The sequence below is a fragment of the Neoarius graeffei genome, chromosome 22, assembly GCF_027579695.1.
Source record: "Neoarius graeffei isolate fNeoGra1 chromosome 22, fNeoGra1.pri, whole genome shotgun sequence".
NCBI classification, from domain to species: Eukaryota; Metazoa; Chordata; class Actinopteri; order Siluriformes; family Ariidae; genus Neoarius; species Neoarius graeffei.
The window spans coordinates 28,320,875-28,336,520 of record NC_083590.1 but is presented as its reverse complement, the minus strand read 5'-3'; the positions used below and the strand labels follow the sequence as shown (position 1 = coordinate 28,336,520).

Sequence of the window (15,646 nt, the reverse complement as noted above, 5' to 3'; positions counted from 1 at the left end):
GAACTGAACAAACAACTGAAAGTCAGATCGTTTCAAAACAATCGGCCACAAGATCGGCCTTCAAGAAGCGAGAACACAGATGGGTAAGCTCCGAGATTCATTTGGATAATAAAACAACACGTTGTTTACCTGCATTTAGATTAATCCATGTAACTTGTATTGTGTTTAAGTTAGCGGTATGAGATTATTTAATTTGCTTCAGAATGTGATTGTCTCAGTTCATCTGATTATTTTAATGAGCCTTTTACGTTTTATCAGTGAAAATGCATGCATGTACATGTATGTTGCATAAGTTATAACACCCATCCTGTTTTAATGAGAGTCAACCCACAATCAATGAAGTCAAATCAGTCTTAGTTGAGCAAGTCGGTTACAGTATTTCTTACTTTCACCATAAATTTTTATTTATATGACTTTGGTCTATAGCTGTCAGAGGCCTCGGCCTTAAAACCAGTTACCGCAGTGATGTCACACACTCAGGGCTGGCTGGCTTAGCAGGGCAGCTCCAATGCCAACTTTGCAGTCGATTTTAACTCTCAAAAATATATATATATTTTTAAATTCCCATTTATGCAGCATACAAGAGTCAAGGATGGAGATACTATCCACTCAGAAATGTATTTAAAAATAAAGGTTCTGCATATATCCTTTAAACTAAATCTGACTTATGAGTTGTAAAATGAATAAAAAGCCAAGCTATAAATAACTGTCCGCATGTGATTTTGGAAACCCGTTCAGCTTTTCACCTGATTTTGAACTTGAACGTTATGTATTCAAAAGCTGTTTATCATTGATCTTAGACACAAACAGTTGTAAGTTGTATGAAATTACTTTCACCTTGATTTAATTCATTCTTTGGATCTTGGGTAACTGTTGTCTGCTTGAATGATTTTGCAGTGTCGGTAATAAATTGGGCTGTGTTTCATGATATACACTCGCTGTCCATTCACGCAGTTATCTAATCAGCCAATCATGTGGCAGCAGCACAGTGTAAAAAGTTATGCCAGATACACATCAAGAGGTTCAGTTAATGTTCACTTCAAACATCAGAATGGGAAAAATTGTGATCTCTGGGGCTTTCACTGTGGCATGGGTGTTGGTTTGAGTATTTCAGAAACTGCTGATCTCCTGGGGTTTACACAGAATGGTGCAAAAAAACACTGAGTGAGCGACAGTTCTGTGGGTGGAAACAAACGCCTTGTTGATAAGAGAGGTCAGAGGAAAATGGCCAGATTGTTTTGAGCTGCCAGAAAGGATATAGCAACTCAAATAATCACTCTTTACAACCATGGTGAGCAGAAAAGCATCTCAGCATGTGTGGAACAACAAACCTTGAGATGCATGGGCTACAACAGCAGACCACCACATTGGGTTCCACTCCTGTCAGCCAAGAACAAGAACATCGCTCACTCAATGTTTTTTGTACCATTCTGTGTAAAAACTCAAACCAGTTCAGCTGGTACCAACATTCAAGCCATGATTTAAGTCACAGAGATCACACTTTTTTTCTTCATTCTGATGAAAGATGTGAGCATTACCCAAAGCTCTTAATGTGCATTGGCATGATGCTGTTGTCACATGACTGGCTGATTAGATAAATGCATGAATGTACAGTTCCTAATAAAGTGGACAGTGAGTGTAGAAACGGTAAACTAAGACACTTAATATCTGTATGATATATAAAGAAAAGACTCGTGTGTGGGAGTTTGGGTCCAGGCAGCTGAAGCCAATTCATCAGTTGTGCTCAAATCACCCGATTTGTTGGTCATTGTGTGTTAAAATCTGCACTTGTTTCTATGCAGCCTTGATTAACAAGGGTCAGTGTGTATTTGGTTGTACAAGATGGACAAAATGCTGACTGAAAGAAAATCTGATTAAGCCCATTTGTTTTAAAGTGAATGTAATGCTTTAAAATGAACATTATTAGTAATGACCAAAATGAATTAATAAAGCTTGGGGGGGAGAGAATGTTATTTTATTATCAAGCACAAAACTATCTAAGTCGCGGTTTCCGGATCCCGGAAAAAGGCAGCCTTGCCTCAGGGCTAATCTCGCATGACGTCATGTGTGGAACCCCGGGTATCTGGGTCATTTTGGTTCATCTGACTCCGTGCTTGTTTACTCGCTGAAACTGGATAATATTGTTGGACTCTCACAAAAATAACGAAGTGAAAGCACTGAGTTGTGTTTGGATGTTGAAATCCATATACAACAGGACATTCAGTTCACAAATTTCCAAGAAATGACCCTAATCTAAAGCGACAGTGGGTGAGGTTTGTGCAAACAAAGCGAGCAGATTTCATGTCGCCTCCTAATAATAAATCCGATTCATCACCACCAGAACGACCACAAAGGAATTATTGGAGCAAAAAAGAAACCCATTTATTTAATAAATGACATTTGATCTGACATTTGGACAGTTCGTCGATTCCCCCATTATCAGCCGCTTCATATTTTCTTTCAGTAATTACACTGAATAATTGTACGTTTTAAAGATTACATTTCTGCATTTATTGAGGTACATGTAAATATTTTCCCTATATTTTGCAGCAGCCAGCTTAGAATAAAAATCCACAAGCCAATCAATTCTCTCTGGCTGGTGGTGCGCTATCGGCAGCGAGTGGGACTGTCGTGAACTGGCACTTTCTCGTCTTGGGGGTTCGAAAAGATAACCATCTACTCCGGAATATCCTTGATGATCATCTGCCCTTCATCCGGCATAAGCCTAGGTCACAACCGGACGTACGATTTTTGGCGTTTCCCAAATCGCTGCATTTTTTTTTTGTTCGTGGAGAAAGACACACGTTAGCCGTAAGTTTGTCTTGCAACCTGAAAAAAACGTAAGCGCCCGTAGAGTTTGTTTGACATGACAAAGAACCTCTGCGGCCAGTCTACAGCTCGAAAATCAGCACGTCACACGCACGCCCTCCGTGCGTTTCTTGCGTTTTTTGCACGTACGGCCGCTTGTGACCGAGGCTATATAAGAATCCCAGTCACTATCAGAATTCTCTCCAAAACATGATTCTATATCGAGACTGGTCTAACCACTGCTGCGTACAGGAACAAAATTTATACCTAGCTTGTTATACACCCCTTTGGGTTCAGTCTCAGCAGATTCCGTGAAAATTGGCTGATCTTATTGATTTTCCATCAATTTATGGCCTTTTGGATCAGCTATGGTTCGAAAACACATGGTCAATCAATATAATGATTGTTGCTTTGTACGGGGGGGTGGTTTTGGAATATTACATTCACTTTAAAGAAAGTTAGTAGAAAACTTACGACCCATGTGACTTGTCTTTTCTAGCTGTGATCATTGTGAGTCACGATGCTCGCTTGATCACTGAGACTCAGTGCCAGCTGTGGGTGGTGGAAGACCGGACAATAAATCAGATTGATGGAGACTTCGAAGACTACAAGAGAGAAGTACTGGAGGCTCTCGGAGAAACGCTGGTTAATAAGCAGAAGGAGTGAACATGTGAGAAGGGGCTGCTTCATTTCCAGTGCCATAATTTACTCACAAGAATCCTGGTGCTTCAGTCTCGTAACCAACAATGCAAGTTGGTCATTAAGCACCCCAATGTGATGCAGAGTAACTGGTTTCTGGACTTTTTTTTTTTTTTAAATAAAACTGATTGAGAGTTGTGCAGGCTGACTTAATTGTGGTGATTGATTTTTAAAATGTGTGAGTGTCAGCTTTTTCAGGAAATACAGATTCGCAGTTTCACCAGTACTTAACCTACATAGTGTTTTTCTAAATGACCTGCAGTAGGGCTGCATGATATTAATATCACAATGTCATTATGATTTGCCCTGCATTAGCTTGTCACATCCACTGCACTATCAAAAGCCCACCACAAACATTATCTGGAATCTTAATCAGGATATTCCCAGTACACACTTAAGTCTTCGGGCTTTTACAGTATTGGCACTCAGTACTGCCCAGGCCAAAATATTAGCGTTTTATATATTGTGCAGCCTTAATCTGCAGTATAGCTGTACGAGTCTGGTTTGTATGTAGAAAACAGATCAATGCAAACATTTAAACACTTATTTCTGCATCTATGTATTGATAGAATACAAAAATAAATGAATTTTGCAGGAGGCATTTGTACTTTCTCTTTATTTTGGAGTAACACACAAATTACCAATTTATAAGTGAAAAAAAGCCCTAAAATAGATTTTGATATGTGGTGGAATATAATATTCTGCTTTTCTTCTCGATCACATCCTCTTGAAGTATTATTAGAATTTTAGTACTAGTGGGTGTAATTTATTTAATACATAAATAACAGTGTAAGGAATGAATAGTTAGGGCACTTTTAATAGTACCAAGTTCTACATGTTACTGATGGGGCCCGTTTCCTCAACACACAACCCATGGTCTATAATTCACCATTCAGTCCATGGCAAGGTTAAACCTGTGTCCCACAAACCTACCCAGCATGTCATTGAGAAAACATCTCTACTTTAGGTAAGGTTTGTAGATCTTCTTCACTCTGGCCAGCTCCCGTTCATCTGGCTCTAGGTCACCGTACCAGCCATACCAAGGTTCGCCATGGGTGTAAGCAGGTGGCAGGGGTGTACGCCCCACTGCACCGTGGGAATTTGAGAAGTCCTCTCCGGAATAGTCTACAGAAGGTAACTGGGTGGGAATCAAGCCTAAAGAAAGAAACGAGCTTTTAAATGCCATCTAAACGCAAATGCTTTTGTGTCCAATGTCATCGTGTCTCACCATGGTCTCTAGCAGTTTCAATTGCCTCGTTAAGTAGTTTCTGCTGCTTCATGCATACACCTGAAAGGAATACAAACAGCAGAGATGATGGATCCAAATGTAATTTACAACTTGGTTGTGATTGTAAGAGGAAAGCTGTGTGGGGTTACCAGTCCGAGTAGGATCATACAACATTCCTGTGTGAGGGCTTATGAACTGCTGCAACAGGTTAACATTCTACAGAGACAATGAATAGGTTTTAAGCCATTTTGTGAACCATGTATACAAACTCAAGATGTCTAATGTATATACAAACCTGGTAATGGATGATTAGATTTGGATCACGGCAGATTGGACAAGGGTTCCCACATATCTTCTCTCCTCGCTGTTGCAAAAAAAAAAAAAAGTCTGTTAAGAGTACCTGAACACCTCATTTATAGTGGTGCTTGAAAGTTTGTGAACCCTTTAGAATTTATATTTCTGCATAAATATGACCTAAATCATCAGATTTTCACACAAGTCCTAAAAGTAGATAAAGAGAACCCAGTTAAACAAATGAGACAAAAATATTATACTTGGTCATTTATTTATTGAGGAAAATGATCCAATATTACATATCTGTGAGTGGCAAAAGTAGGTGAACCTTTGCTTTCAGTATCTGGTGTGACCCCCTTGTGCAGCAATAACTGCAACTAAACGTTTCCGGTAACTGTTGATCAGTCCTGCACACCGGCTTGGAGGAATTTTAGCCCGTTCCTCCGTACAGAACAGCTTCAACTCTGGGATGTTGGTGGGTTTCCTCACATGAACTGCTCACTTCAGGTCCTTCCACAACATTTCCATTGGATTAAGGTCAGGACTTTGACTTGGCCATTCCAAAACATTAACTTTATTCTTCTTTAACCATTCTTTGGTAGAATGCTTAGGGTTGTCGTCTTGCTGCATGACCCACCTTCTCGAGATTCAGTTCATGGACAGATGTCCTGACATTTTCCTTTAGAATTCACTGGTATAATTCAGAATTCTTTGTTCCATCAATGATGGCAAGCCATCCTGGCCCAGATGCAGCAAAACAGGCCCAAACCATGATACTACCACCACCATGTTTCACAGATGGGATAAGGTTCTTATGCTGGAATGCAGGGTTTTTCCTTTCTCCAAACATAATGCTTCTCATTTAAACCAAAAAGTTCTATTTTGGTCTCATCCTTCAACAAAACATTTTTCCAATAGCCTTCTGGCTTGTCCATGTGATCTTTAGCAAACTGCAGACAAGCAGCAATGTTCTTTTTGGAGAGCAGTGGCTTTATCCTTGCAACCCTGTCATGCACACCATTGTTGTTCAATGTTCTCCTGATGGTGGACTCATGAACATTGGCTAATGTTAATGTGAGAGAGGCCTTCAGTCACTTACAAGTTACCCTGGGGTCCTTTGTGACCTTGCCGACTATTACACCCCTTGCTCTTGGAGTGATCTTTGTTGGTCGACCACTCCTGGGGAGGGTAACAATGGTCTTGAATTTCCTCCATTTGTACACAATCTGTCTGACTGTGGATTGGTGGAGTCCAAACTCATTAGTGATGGTTTTATAACCTTTTCCAGCCTGATCAGCATCAACAATGCTTTTTCTGAGGTCCTCAGAAATCTCCTTTGTTCATGCCATGATACACTTCCACAAATGTGTTGTGAAGATCAGACTTTGATAGATCCCTGTTCTTTAAATAAAACAGGGTGCCCACATACACCTGATTGTCATCCCATTGTTTGAAAACACCTGACTAATTTCACCTTCAAATTAACTGCTAATCCTAGAGGTTCACATACTTTAGCCACTCACATATGTAATATTGGATCATTTTCCTCAATAAATAAATGACCAAGTATAATATTTTTGTCTCATGTGTTTAACTGGGTTCTCTTTATCTACTTTTAGGACTTGTGTGAAAATCTGATATTTTAGGTCATATTTATGCAGAAATATAGAAAATTCTAAAGGGTTCACAAACTTTCAAGCACCACTGTAATTCCCCCAATGACAATGAAGCCTGTATTAAAACCAGAGAAGCCATTTTACAGCAATCGATTTTCCCCAACAGTAGCAAACTTGACCTTTCCAAGAGATCATCTAATAAACTTCTGCAGCTAATTTTCTTAATAACCCTTGTATTGTGTTCGGGTCAAAATTGACCCGTTTTCAAGTTCAAGTTTGTAAAAAGTACCATTTGGATTTTTGTACTGGAATGAGGCTTTATCTAATCCTCAGACACATCTGATTAAATGCAGCAAAATTGATTTTCACCATTTTAGTAAATTCTAAAGGTTTCAAAAAAAAAAAAAAAAGTTACATTTGTGGTGTTACGGGTCAAAAATGACCCGGCAGAGAAGACTGGCTGTTCTATGCATCACTTAAAAGCTATGGGTTGCTCTGGGGATCAATTATGGCCCACATCTCTCACACACACACACACACACACACACACACACAGAAACACACACATGCATGCAGATGTGCGTGCGCACGCACACACAGGCCCCCTTCACATGCACAGACAGAGAGACACAGGAACACACATGCATGCAGGCGCGCACACACACACCAGCCCCCTACATCACCACCCCCCACGTGAACTCAAACTTTCTCGCAGCATATTGATACCCTCTGTAGGATGGGATATTATCAGTTGAATTCTGTAGGAGCATCAGTCAACATGAGCAAGAGGTATACTGTTCATGAGGCTTTGGTCATGACAGCGATCCTGAAGACAGAGGGGAAAGTGAAGCTGAAGGGGATGTGTCTGAGGATGAGGTTCAGCTTGACCCTGAACAAGACCAAACATCTGAGGAGGAGGACCCAGATGTCACAGATGCTGAAAGAGAGGTGTTCAAGTCAAGAAGAGGTGACATTTCATGGTCATCAAGCCCTCTTCAAACCCAATGCAGGGCACCAAGGGAGAACATCCTCAGAATGACTCCAGGTCCTACCAGATACGCTGTGTCACACGCCCAAGACATCAAGTCAACGTTTGAACTGTTCTTTTCACGACCTCTTCAGATTATCCTACTCGAGATGACCAACATGGAAGGGAGAAGAGTGTTTGGTGATAGCTGGATGGAGTTGGACAAAACACAGCTAGATGCCTACATGGGACTGTTGCTTCTTGCGGGGGTGTACAGATCCTGTAATGAAGCTACTGCCAGCTTATGGGATAGTGAGTCAGGCCGCCCTATTTTTCGTGCCACAATGTCACTTCAAGCCTTTCATGTATTATCAAGAGTGCTCCACTTTGACAACAGGGAGACAAGAGTTGCTCGTCGTGTGAATGACAAGCTTGCTCCCATCAGGGATGTTTGGGCATGGTAATATTGGTTTGGACAAAAATGTTTCCAGTGTTTAGTTTATGGCTCATTCAGAACTACACACCTGCCCAGTTCAGTTTCATGCAGGCACTCACTCACTCAATCACACACACAGTGTTGTTAATCATTGTTCATTTTATGGTTTAATTGGTTGGTTAATTGGTATGGTTAAATAAAAGTTGGTTTTATGGAAAGAAATTGACTTGTCTTTATCCTACCATTTATCTATACGGGTCAGTTTTGACCCATAACACCACAAATGTCACCATTGTTAATCATTTTAAATTTTAAAAAAAAAAAAAAAAAAAAAAAGGTTTTTTTTGGTAGGTGTACTCTAATATCCGTTTATAAGACATTTACAGTTTATAATTACTCATTCTATGAGTAAAAGAAATATAATAAGTGAATTTAAACAGTTTTTGTAATTAAAAAACGAGCGGTATATTTTATTTAGTTGGTCTGTGGAGCCAACTAAAAAAAATTCCAACAATGGTTCCATGGATATGAATACATACTAAGTTAGCAATGAGGTGAAAAACAATATTGGAAGAAAACCAGTGATTTTAAGCATTTTCAGGCTGATTTAAATCACGGGTCAAATTTGACCCGCTAACACTACAGATGTGAACAGCTTTCTAACACATTACAAGGGTTAAAGGAGAAAAATCCACCCTGAACAACTTGTACATTTATCAACGTGTTCTTCAGTTGTGTCCAACATGTAGTTTATAATGAAATTGAGTTAATTTTCCTTCAATTTACCCTTCTTTCCTTGACGTGATGGTTTCACTTTAGTTAAGAGTTCTCTAAATGACATACAATACTGTTTGACTACCTGCTGATCGTATCACCAGTGAAAATTATTCTTTGCTTCATCTCTGCCCAATAAGAGCGATTCAGTAGTGCTTTAGTCCATCTTTCACACCACCTCATCTGTACATGCTGCTTCAACAGATCAGCTTCAACTTGTATGCTAATATCACCATCAGTGCCACTGCACCCATCTTGTAGATTGCGCAATAGATGAACCGAGTCTCTACTCAAAAATGGCACATCAGAGTCCACTAATATCTTCGCTGGATTTCTTAGTATGAAACTTGAAACCGGTGACTGAGAAATGGAGCCAACAACAGAACCTGACCATTATCTGCCATGCTTGAGATCACTGAATTTTTTTCCTTATACTGACTGCCACTGTAACTGTGCAATCCTTGTTCAACTGTGCCATCAGCACAGCAAATGAACTTTTGCTCTCTTCTCAGCACCTACCAACAACTTATCACCAGAATTGCTTGGAACATTTCAATATAAACATATTTAATGTGTTTGATGCCAGGATCAGACAACACGAATTCAGCCTGATTTTGAAATGTTGGCATGGTTCACAAATTTCCAAGGCTGGGACTACATATGAATATTAGGAATGACAAACAGGCCTTTTAATGTGACATACAGTGGCATGCAAAAGTTTGGGCACCCTTACTGAAAATGTCTGTTACTGTGAATAGTTAAATAAGCAGAAGATGAACTGATCACCAAAAGGCATAAAGGTAAAGACGACATTTCTTTTCAGCATTTTCTGCAAGATTTGTGTATTATTTTTGTTTTGTACAATTGGAGAGTGAAAAAAGAAAAGGAACACCATGCGGAAGTTTGGGCACCCCAATACATTTGGGTTCTCAGGTAACTTTTACCAAGGTTCCAGACCTTAATTAGCTTATTGAGCGGTGGCTTGTTCAAATTCTTCGTTAGGAAAGGTCAGATGATGCAGATTTCAAAGCTGTATAAATTCTCTGACTCCTCAAACTTGTCCCTAAAATCAACAGCCATGGGCTCCTCTAAGCAACTCCCTCACATTCTGAATAATAAAATAATTGATGCTCACAAAGCAGGAGAAGGCTACAAGAGCGTAGCAAAGTGTTTTCAGGTAGCTGTTTCCTCAGATCGTAACGTTATTAAGAAATGGCAGTTAACAGAAACAGTGGAGATCAAGGTGAGGTCTGGAAGGTGAAGGGGGGAAAAAAAGACCAAAAAAAAAAAAACCACACACACCACCTCTGAAAGAACTGCTCGTTGGATTGCTAGAAAGGCAAACAAAAACCCATGTTTGACTGCAAAAGACCTTCAGAAAGATTTAGCAGACCCTGGAGTGGTGGTACACTGTTCTTCTATGCAGCAACACCTGAACAAATATGACCTTCATGGGAGAGTCATCCGAAGAAAACCTTTCCTGTGTCCTAGCCACAAAATTCAGTGTCCGAATTTCGCAAATGAACATCTAAATAAGCCTGATGCATTTTGGAAACAAGTCCTGTGGACTGATGAAATCAAAATAGAACTTTTTGGCCACAATGTGCAAAGGTATGTTTGGAGAAAAAAGGGTGCCAAATTCCAGGAAAAGAACACCTCTCCAACTCTGAAGCATGGGTGTGGATCGATCATGCTTTGGGGTTGTGTTGTAGCCAGTGGCACAGGGCACATTTCATTGGTCGAGGGATTCGAATAAATACCAGCAAACATCACACCATCTGTAAAAAAGTTGAAGTTAAAAAGAGGATGGGTCCTACAATAAGACGATGATCCAAAACACACCTCAAAATCTATAATTGGGGGGGGGGGGGGCGTTGTGGCTCAGGTGGATAAGGCGCCATACCATAAATCCGGGGACCCGGGTTCGATTCCGGCCCGAGGTCATTTCCCGATCCCTCCCCGTCTCTCTCTCTCCCGCTCGTTTCCTGTCTCTACACTGTCCTATCCAATAATAAATGTGAAAAAAAGCCCCCAAAAAATCTCTTTAAAAAAAAAAATCTATAATGGAATACCTCAAGAGGCACAAGCTGAAGGTTTTGCCCTGGCCCTCACAGTCCCTGACCTAAACATAGTGGATAGATCTCAAAAGAGCAGTGCATGCAAGACAGCCCAAGAAACTTGTAGAACTGGAAGCCTTTTGCAAGGACGAATGTGTGAAAATCCCCCAGGTAAGAACTGAAAGATTATTAGCCGGCTACAAAAAGGTGTTTACAAGCTGTGATACTTGCCAAAGGTGGTGTTACTAGGTACCAACCATGCAGGGTGCCCAAACTTTTGCTTCAGGTCCTTTTCATTTTTTGTCATTTAGAAAACGTAAAAGATGAAAATAAAAAATTGTTTTTGCTTAAAATATTAAGGGAATGAGTCATCTTTAACTTTCTGCCTTTTAGAGATCATTTCATCTTCAACTTGCTCAGCTGTTCACAGTAACAGCAATTTTGACCAGGGGTGCCCAAACTTTTGCATACCACTGTAAGTGAAGAGCAGTGACGTGGTGTCTAGGACACCCCACGACACCCTGATAAAGTCTGGCATGTCAGATTTTTTTCTCACCTAGTTTGACAACTCCTATGACGTGTCCCTTGATAGCCATGATTGACAACGGTATCCGGTGGTTTAGCCCCCAGTGTTTTGAAGCCCCATGTTTAAATGTGAAGAAAGTTGCTTAAACATGCATCTATGTTTGCTCATTCTAGACTAAAACAGAGTTTTGTTTTTTTTTTAAAGGAAAAAGTTTGAACTTTAAGTTCTTGACTGGATTTTTCATTTGACTTATGTAAACTAACTTAAAAGTAGTTGAAACTCTGACTAGCGAGCTGAATCAAATCAAGAGTTTGCATGTTTCAATATATGCTAGTTCAACAGAGCAGTTTCAAAAATGACATTTGCCACCAATCATTGTGGTATAGTGGTTAGCACTGTCACCTCACAGCCAGAAAGTTCTGAATTCAAGCCCGGTGGCCAACAGGGGCCTTTCTGGGTGGAGTTTTGCATGTTCTCGCCATGTCTGCATGGGTTTCCACCACAGTCCAAAGACATGCAGGTTAGGTTAATTGGTGGCTCTAAATTGACTGTAGATGTGAATGTGAACGGTTGTTTGTCTTCATGTGTCAGCCCTGTGATGATCTCGCGACTTGTCCAGGGTGTACCCCGCCTCTTGCCCATTGTCAGCTGGGATAGGCTCCAGCTTGCCCGCGACCCTGCACAGGATAAGCGGTTATGGATAATGGATGGATGGAATTTGCCACCAATCAGTATATGGCTGCAGGCTATATAGTTTCTGATCCTTAACTCTAAAAACTGATAAATGACTGCTATTGGTGCCTTAGAAACCACGAGTTGGCCTAGTGGTTAGTGTGTCCGCATCTCGATCGGGAGATTGCAAGTTCCACTCGCGGTCGGGTCATACCAAAGACCATCATAAAAATGGTACCTACTGCCGTCTGGCAAGGTATGCTGCAATACAGATGCGAGTGGGGAGTCAAACTCTTGTGGTAACTGAAGGACTAGCCCCCCACTGTACCCCTAGCTACGTAATAGGCGAGAGGCTGAGGGCTACGGAAACAGATCGGCGCCGCACTATGCGCCACATGGTGTGAGAAGGACTTTGATTTGTGCCTTAGAAGGCAAAATTATGATTTAAAAAAAAAAAAAAAAAAGTGATGAGGCTAAACCACCGTAAACCCCGATGACAAGGACATGAACAATGACTGGTCAGGGTCAAACTTGTAGTGTTGCCAGTCTCCCAACCAAAACACAGCACTATGATTGCCTAATCTGACACAGTGACCATTGTGAAAGAAAAGTTTAAATGTCGTCTGATCCCAGCATTAGTGTGGAGTTTTCCTTTAAGATGACGGAGGATTCACATAGGGGAGTGTGCAAAAACAGTACTGTAGACAGTGTATTAAAGCAACTACATACTATGCAAGTCTTCCTGGTCTTTTGAGGAGGTATACCACCTTTATGGTTCCTTCTGTAGTCTGTCCAAACAGGTCTGGATCCATAGCGCTCAATGTATTCTGAAGAAAGAACAAAAAAAGCATTTATCCTGAAGAATATGCACATTACATTACCAAAAACATAAGATTTCTCAGTACCTTCACTTTCCAGGTATACCCATGGTGTGTCTTTGTAACGAGAATGTGACTCTAAAGCCTCAGCTGCCCGAGAAGCGACTCCATCACATGTCAGTTTAGCAGACTTAAAAAAGTGTCGGAGACCTGGAGTAACAAACAGGACCCTAACTCCATTATGTATTGCCTGGAATAAAAACAACATGATATTAGCCCATGCTTAGCTTGCTAGCTGACTTCTTTCACAATTTAATTCAAATTACACACAATACATCCCTTAACATAATCACAACTTAATTAATATATTACAGGCTCTTATAGAAAACCAACCTGAACCTGATGAATTCTTTGCAAAACAGCAGGAGAGACCCGATAAACCGCTCTCACCATGCAGTGAAAGGACGCCGCCATTTTGTCTTTCACTGAGCCAGAGGTCAAAGTTGAACACACAGGAAGTCACTCTTTCCCTCAGAGAGAGAGCTCGGAGATTTATTTTATTATTGTTATTGATTTTAATTTCATTTTCGAGCTGTTGTTAACTTTTTCATCCTGTGAATAAACGCTTACAGTTTGGGATAAACGCTTGTGTATATGACTATATCTTTACAGATGTCAACAATTACGTCATCTTCAGCTGTAAACTTTGCAGTGACCCAAGTGGTGCTTGAAAGTTTGTGAACCCTTTAGAATTTTCTATATTTCTGCATAAATAGGACCGAAAACATCATCAGATTTTCACACAAGTTCTAAAAGTAGACAAAGAGAACCCAGTTAAACAAATGAGACAAAAAAACATTATACTTGGTCATTTATTTATTGAGGAAAATGATCCAATATTACATATCTGTGAGTGGCAAAAGTATGTGAACCTTTGTTTTCAGTATCTGGTGTGACCCCCTTGTGCAGCAATAACTGCAACTAAACGTTTGCGGTAACTGTTGATCAGTCCTGCACACCGGCTTGGAGGAATTTTAGCCCGTTCCTCCGTACAGAACAGCTTCAGCTCTGGGATGTTGGTGGGTTTCCTCACATGAACTGCTCGCTTCAGGTCCTTCCACAACATTTTGATTGGATTAAGGTCAGGACTTTGACTTGGCCATTCCAAAACATTAACTTTATTCTTCTTTAACCATTCTTTGGTAGAACGACTTGTGTGCTTAGGGTCGTTGTCTTGCTGCATGACCCACCTTCTCTTGAGATTCAGTTCACAGACAGATATCCTGACATTTTCCTTTAGAATTCGCTGGTATAATTCAGAATTCATTGTTCCATCAATGATGGCAAGCCGTCCTAGCCCAGATGCAGCAAAACAGGCCCAAACCATGATACTACCACCACCATGTTTCACAGATGGGATAAGGTTCTTATGCTGGAATGCAGTGTTTTCCTTTCTCCAAACATCACGCTTCTCATTTAAACCAAAAAGTTCTATTTTGGTCTCATCCTTCAACAAAACATTTTTCCAATAACCTTCTGGCTTGTCCACGCGATCTTTAGCAAACTGCAGACAAGCAGCAATGTTCTTTTTGGAAAGCAGTGGCTTTCTCCTTGCAACCCTGCCATGCACACCATTGTTGTTCAGTGTTCTCCTGATGGTGGACTCATGAACATTAACATTAGCCAATGTGAGAGAGGCCTTCAGTTGCTTAGAAGTTACCCTGGGGTCCTTTGTGACCTCGCTGACTATTACACACCTTGCTCTTGGAGTGATCTTTGTTGGTCGACCACTCCTGGGGAGGGTGACAATGGTCTTGAATTTCCTCCAATTGTACACAATCTGTCTGACTGTGGATTGGTGGAGTCCAAACTCTTTAGAGATGGTTTTGTAATCTTTTCCAGCCTGATGAGCATCAACAACACTTTTTCTGAGGGCCTCAGAAATCTCCTTTGTTCGTGCCATGATACACTTCCATAGACATTTGTTGTGAAGATCAGATGTTGATAAATCTCTGTTCTTTAAATAAAACAGGGTGCCCACTCACACCTGATTGTCATCCCATTGATTGAAAACACCTGACTCTAATTTCACCTTCAAATTAACTGCTAATCCTAGAGGTTCACATACTTTTGCAACTCACAGATATGTAATATTGGATCATTTTCCTCAATAAATAAATGACCAAGTATAATATTTTTGTCTCATTTGTTTAACTGGGATCTCTTTATCTACTTTTAGGACTTGTGTGAAAATCTGATGATGTTTTAGGTCATATTTATGCAGAAATATAGAAAATTCTAAAGGGTTCACAAACTTTCAAGCACAACTGTATTTGTTAAATTATCTTTTTTTACTTCATTTAATTTCTATATTTTAGTTACATCAAACATTTTCTTTTTTGTATCTTTTGATAAAGTGCCCTATAACATGCCTTCTCTGAAACTGTAGCACTAAAATGATGAAATCTAAAAGAAAAAAAGGGACTGGTTTATTTATATGCAGTATACAGAGGTGGACAAAGTACTTAACTTCATTACTTAAGTCAAAGTACAGATCCCGCTGATCAAATGTTACTCCGATACAAGTGAAAGTTGTACAGTCAAATTTTTACTTAAGTTAAAGTTCTGAAGTACTTGCTTTTAAAAATACTTAAGTATTAAAAGTAAATTTTCTGTCAACACATTGTTGTGTTATTGCCACAACGTTTACAAAACCTAATGCCGTTACCAAAGACAGAAATGTGAATTCAC

At 40.1% G+C, this 15,646-nt stretch overlaps 2 protein-coding genes across 3 annotated transcripts in view; one reads left to right on the top strand and one right to left on the bottom strand.

The window, feature by feature from the left end:
- The window catches only part of abcf1 (ATP-binding cassette, sub-family F (GCN20), member 1), a 51,727-nt gene extending 47,623 nt beyond the window's left edge, over positions 1-4,104 (top strand). For both annotated transcript variants that reach the window (XM_060904709.1, XM_060904708.1), the window contains one exon: positions 3,308-4,104. In XM_060904709.1, the coding sequence (XP_060760692.1) occupies positions 3,308-3,474 (167 nt within the window). In that variant the 3' untranslated portion in view covers positions 3,475-4,104. The remainder of the gene's footprint in view (positions 1-3,307) is intronic.
- Position 4,105: 1 nt separating this feature from the next.
- Positions 4,106-13,381, bottom strand: mrps18b (mitochondrial ribosomal protein S18B). The gene is made up of 7 exons (XM_060904710.1): positions 13,289-13,381; positions 12,983-13,145; positions 12,807-12,904; positions 5,031-5,099; positions 4,885-4,951; positions 4,736-4,795; positions 4,106-4,662 (listed from the first exon to the last, which is right to left on the bottom strand). The coding sequence occupies exons 1-7, from the start codon at positions 13,367-13,369 to the stop codon at positions 4,466-4,468; spliced, it is 735 nt and encodes a 244-aa protein (XP_060760693.1). The 5' UTR covers positions 13,370-13,381; the 3' UTR covers positions 4,106-4,465.
- Between the last annotated feature and the right edge of the window lie 2,265 nt (positions 13,382-15,646).